Source organism: Thunnus maccoyii, chromosome 22, assembly GCF_910596095.1.
Source record: "Thunnus maccoyii chromosome 22, fThuMac1.1, whole genome shotgun sequence".
Lineage (NCBI taxonomy): Eukaryota > Metazoa > Chordata > Actinopteri > Scombriformes > Scombridae > Thunnus > Thunnus maccoyii.
Window position 1 is genome coordinate 18,514,033 of NC_056554.1, and position 4,926 is coordinate 18,518,958.

At 39.9% G+C, this 4,926-nt stretch overlaps 1 protein-coding gene across 1 annotated transcript; it reads right to left on the reverse strand.

Annotated features, from left to right (window-relative positions):
• Window positions 1-787: 787 nt before the first annotated feature.
• Window positions 788-4,570, reverse strand: si:dkeyp-74b6.2 (cerebellin-1). Its single transcript, XM_042402212.1, has 3 exons — window positions 4,265-4,570; window positions 2,150-2,269; window positions 788-1,284 (listed from the first exon to the last, which is right to left on the reverse strand). The coding sequence occupies exons 1-3, from the start codon at window positions 4,568-4,570 to the stop codon at window positions 1,087-1,089; spliced, it is 624 nt and encodes a 207-aa protein (XP_042258146.1). The 3' UTR covers window positions 788-1,086.
• Between the last annotated feature and the right edge of the window lie 356 nt (window positions 4,571-4,926).

The window sequence follows — 4,926 nt, forward strand, 5'->3', positions numbered from 1 at the left end:
TATTATCTTGCATATTTATTTTTTAACAAGTTTGCTAGTCTCAGTGGATTTTTTTTACCATAGTAGAAAAACTTGAACTCATATCTGATAATAAAACCATTAATTCCAAAAAAATCTGATTTTAAATGACAAATGTAGTAAAAGGTTACCAGACCAGTCAAAAATCTAACTGAATACATCAATAAATAGTTGAATAATTACGTTGGGATTGTAAAAGAAATATAAAGCTTTATATTTTTTATTTAACCTCCAGTTAGTTGGTTAAAAAAGAAAAAAGTTTTTTTTATTTCTTTCCTTTGTTGCCATTCAGTTGATAAAATAAATTTATTTATTTTACTCTTTGACTAGCTAACTTTATTCTTCAATTCTGTCATTTTTCCATTTTTTGGTCTTGGCACACATTTAAGTGTTCATCTATTCCCTGATTTCCCCACATTTAATGTTTTCCTGACAACATTTCCAATTTTATGCATGAATGATAAGGAGATGAGCGTGTCCAGAGAAGAAACTGGACCATGGTTTGTACAGGTGTGGTAGTTAACTAGCTTAGTCAACATGATACAACGACAACAGCCATTGCAGGTAATGTTTATCATCTATATGCTGCATACTGCTGTAGTATTATTGCTAAACATTTAGCCGGCAAGCTAATGCTAATTAGAAGTTCACAGACACCATTCTTCTTTCCTCATATCAGAGAATAGACAGTAATTTTCTTTATTGCCACAAACATTTTCTACGCTGTATTTCATGCATTGAAGGAAAATAACACACCTCAGACACCGGGTATAAGCAAGCATAGACAACACATCACAGTCTGCTAGCCAGACAAAAGACACTGAGTCATAAAAGTGCAATGGAAATGGAAATTACATTCAGGATTATTTGGTGCAGAGGGAATTCACCCATTTTTCTGATACAAATGAAGATGCATCAAAGCAGTTTGATGTTGCTCCTGGTTTCAGCGTGGAATTGGATGTTTAACTATTGATGCTTCCTCCTTTCTGAACCTTGCCCTCTTTATCAATACCCTTAGCTATTACAAGAACATAAACCCTTCTAATCATTAACTTGCTCACCCCCACCCTACAAGGGAAACACCAGAAACCCAGAGAAAGTGGAGTACTTCCACCCTCCCATCAGGTTCCCCCTCTCCAGTTTGAGGTAAGCCTTGTCGCCTCTCTCCATCAACACCAGCCCTGCATTGGTGGCAGCTTCCCTGGTCACGTCCTGATCACCTGCGAAGGCTGAGATCACTGGCCAGCCGTTGAGAACCAGACTCACCTGGAAAAAAAGGGAGACTTGAATGAAACCCTGTATTTTCAAAATGTCAGCTTTTCTGGATGTTGTTTAGCTTGACAACCAGATATTTTTCAGTTCATCTACTTTGTTGTGAAAGGTTTCATACGCCATCCAAGGAGGGTTGAATCAAGGGCAACTGACTTGGTTGTAGATACTTGAAGATGTTTCGCTTCTCATCCAAGGGGCTTCTTCAGTTCTAACTGACTGGTGGGGAGTCCCAGGTATTTAACCTCTGTGGGGTCATTATCAAGGTCATTGATACCACTTGCTTTGTTAGTGCTCCTGGCTGTTGTAATGACAGTCGTTAAGGTCTGTGGACTCACTTGAGGCCAAGTGTAAATGACAGTCGCTGGAGTTGTCACGAGGCCAAATGTGAATAGCTGTTAAATCTCCTGGGAAGGGATGAAAGGACAGCATTGTAGGTGGGAGGTAAGTGGTGTCGTAGACCTCCTCCCCCTGTTGAGAGATGGTTTCTCTAATTTGATGTATATGGCCTCCTTCATTCCTGTTTCAAACCATCTGTCCTCTCTATCCAAAATAGGACAGGATAAATTCAACAGGGGAGGAGGTCAACGACACCATTTATCCCCCACCTCTCGATTCAATCCTCCTTGGATAATCGTGACCTGGATGACTGAGAATCTTCACAGACGTTTCATATGTCACTTGGCGAGAGAATATTTGGATTAAATTAAATGTTGACAATTAAATGTTTTGTGTTGCTGTCAACGCCTTAACAGCTCAACGGGAGAGGAAGCTAATACAGTAAATGCTTGAAACAAGTCAAAGTAAAAAAAAAAAACAGCTTTACTAAAAGTGGAATTGCTTTGAAAGTGGTTCTTCTTACTTGTATTGTCTGCCGGTTGTATACTTTGACCACGTGAAAGCTGAAACTGTAGACTCCTTTTCTGGGAGCCACAAAGATACTCCTCGCTGGGTCAAAATGGCCGCCAACGTTTACTAAGATCTGAAAAGGAAAAAAAGAAAAAGAGAGAGAAGTAGTACAATCAGGCCTTGAGTCAAGCTTCTAATAGTCCATTCAATTTTTTAATATTTGATCAAAAATATGTAATTCGAGGAAGGTTTGTGATATTTGTTGAGCCACAATTATGTTTTTTCATCAAATTTTTCATCATCAAGCACTTAAATCCTGCCCACTCTCTTTGACGCTAATTTGAAGAACAAGAAAATGAGGATGTGAAAAAAGTGTTCTAGCAGGACTTTTGAAAGAAGATGCAGTACACCCACTGCAAGACACAAACCACTCTGAAAACCAATAGAAAAGAGAATGACGTATAAACCAGACCGAACATGACATATAAGGACTCGTCATGTCTGGTCTGGTTTGTACATCTCTTTTTTCATTATTGGTTTTCAGTCACAGTTCCTAGAAATTGCATTCATTACTCAGCATTACTGCTTAGTATCATTATTATGCAATACTTCCAGGCTAACAAATTAATATGAGACATGCAGCTCGGTGTTTGTGGCCCTGTTGATGATGATAATTTAGATACCGATAATGACTCAGGTTATAATGTTTGCTGCCAGTAATGCAGTGTGCCTTCTGTGTTTATAGTGTGATCAGTGACTGGGGAGTCAATGGGAATAGATCCTGTTTATTTGCAGTATTTGCAGGCAGTATTATCATAGATCCAGTTATGATTGCAGGAGGCAAAAACACAGAACAAAGACAAACAACTTAAATTGAGCTCACTATTTAATATGTAGAAAATGGGGGAGCTACAAATTACACTATACATTTTGGTCTGGGACTTCATTTTATGATTTGGACCCTTAGTGTCAAAGTTCCTGAATTAAATGATGGTATCTTAATATGTTTGTCATCTCTAGTCTTTTATTCACTTTTTATCACTGCATTTTCACAACTAGTGTCACACTACTGTTGTCCCTTATAATGTGATGTTATGTGAGTCCATGTTGCCTTTTGTCTTGAGTACATCCTAAAAGCTGTGGACTGCTTATTCTTGGGATTCAGTTGTCCACATTTGGTGCTTGTGTTGTGATATTTCGTCAGACAATGAACTCTTGTCCCCATTTTGTTAAATGGTTGATGATCTGTGAAAGCACCACGGACAACTATATAAAGAAGTCTAGGACTTTACTGTTCGGTCCCTGAAAAGCCTACCTAAACCTAAACCTAAAGTTTCAATGAAGGGGAATCTTAATGCTACAGCATGCTTCCAACAAAATCTTGTGAACCATCCCAGAAGAGTACGCACCATGTCTGGGTCTCCACATACCTTTGGCAATGTAGTGTATGTTTAAATGGGTAACTTGAGTTAAGATTATATGTAATTAGCTTTGTAGAAATCATGCTTTTTGTCCAGAAAACATCCACTGAGACTCCACTGAGCTCAACATCAATCAGTTACAAAGATTTCATAACTCTTTCTCTCCTGAACTTCATGAACTATTTAAACTATGCATTGCTGATATAAAATGAAACACCATTCTGTGGCTGCATAATGTTTTTTGTACCTCCAATATATTCAGGAACCCACTTAACTAACATCTCTAGTAGGCGTCCTCGTTTTTGTTTTGTTTTTACAATCAGAAACATAAATCCAATCACAGACCAGTACAGCAATTGGAGTGTTCATCCAATCTGGCGCAGAAGAGGTAAAATATTTCGTTTCTTCTGGGATGCTCTGCAAGTGGTTAGACGTGTATGAACTCTCTGTGAACTCAACTTTTAAACTTTTTTTTTGCAAAGCCAACTGACTTTTTTTCTTGGATTAACCAAAATGCCAAGACGGGAACAAAAGACTGAAGCAATGCTGAGTTCAAATTTATTTTCATCAATTCCCACTGAGCACTGCTAGATTGGGCTGTCTTTGTGAAGCTAAGGTTCATCTGGACATCATCCAGATAATAAGCTGCTGAATCCTTGTTACCAATAAACAAGAAGCATATTAGCACAAATACTACTGAAACCCACCTGGTCAAAGTAGATTGTCATGGTGCGGTTGCTCATCTCTGAGGGTTCATGGTTGGTGTTACGGATGGCTGAAAAGGCCACCCGACCAGTTCCTGACCTTACCGACATGCCCAGAGCATTACCCGCTGGCTCTGCTGTGGGGTTGGAGTCGCACACCACCAGACACTTTCCCTCCAACACGATTGGCTCTGTGTCATTCTGGCAACTGACCTCTGATGGCCCCCAATGGATGAGAAGCAGCAGTCCAACGAAAAAGACAGAGCGGGGAGCAGAGTAGAGTGAAGCGGGAGGAGATGGATAGGGCATAGTTCCAAATGAGGACGAGCTTTGAGACCTGTTAGGTCTTCGTTGGTGTTTTCACTCCCCCCACACTGAGGAAGATCCTCAGAAACAGTATGGCCACCACAAATCTTCAGCGAGAACGTGAAGATGTGGTTGGAGCGCACCTCACTTTAGCAACAGGGTCATAATTTCATCTGAAAAGAACACATCAACCAAGGATTTCTCGCATCCCGTGGGACATGAATCCTCAACTAACAGTTCTGCCAAGACTGGGTGGAGATGGCGTCTCTTCGGAGAGGGCTATTAGTTGGCACCAAGATGGTGGCCTCCCATAACAGCAGACAGGAAGTCCTTATATGGACAGTAAAGATGGAGGCTAT

Excerpts from the sequence above, each read along its gene's own strand:
- si:dkeyp-74b6.2 (XM_042402212.1), bottom strand. The coding sequence starts at position 4,570 with ATGCCCTATCCATCTCCTCCCGCTTCACTCTACTCTGCTCCCCGCTCT. Across the intron at positions 2,270-4,264 it reads TGACAATCTACTTTGACCAG|ATCTTAGTAAACGTTGGCGG; the intron begins GTGGGTTTCAGT and ends TTTCCTTTTCAG. Across the intron at positions 1,285-2,149 it reads ACAACCGGCAGACAATACAA|GTGAGTCTGGTTCTCAACGG; the intron begins GTAAGAAGAACC and ends CTTTTTTTCCAG.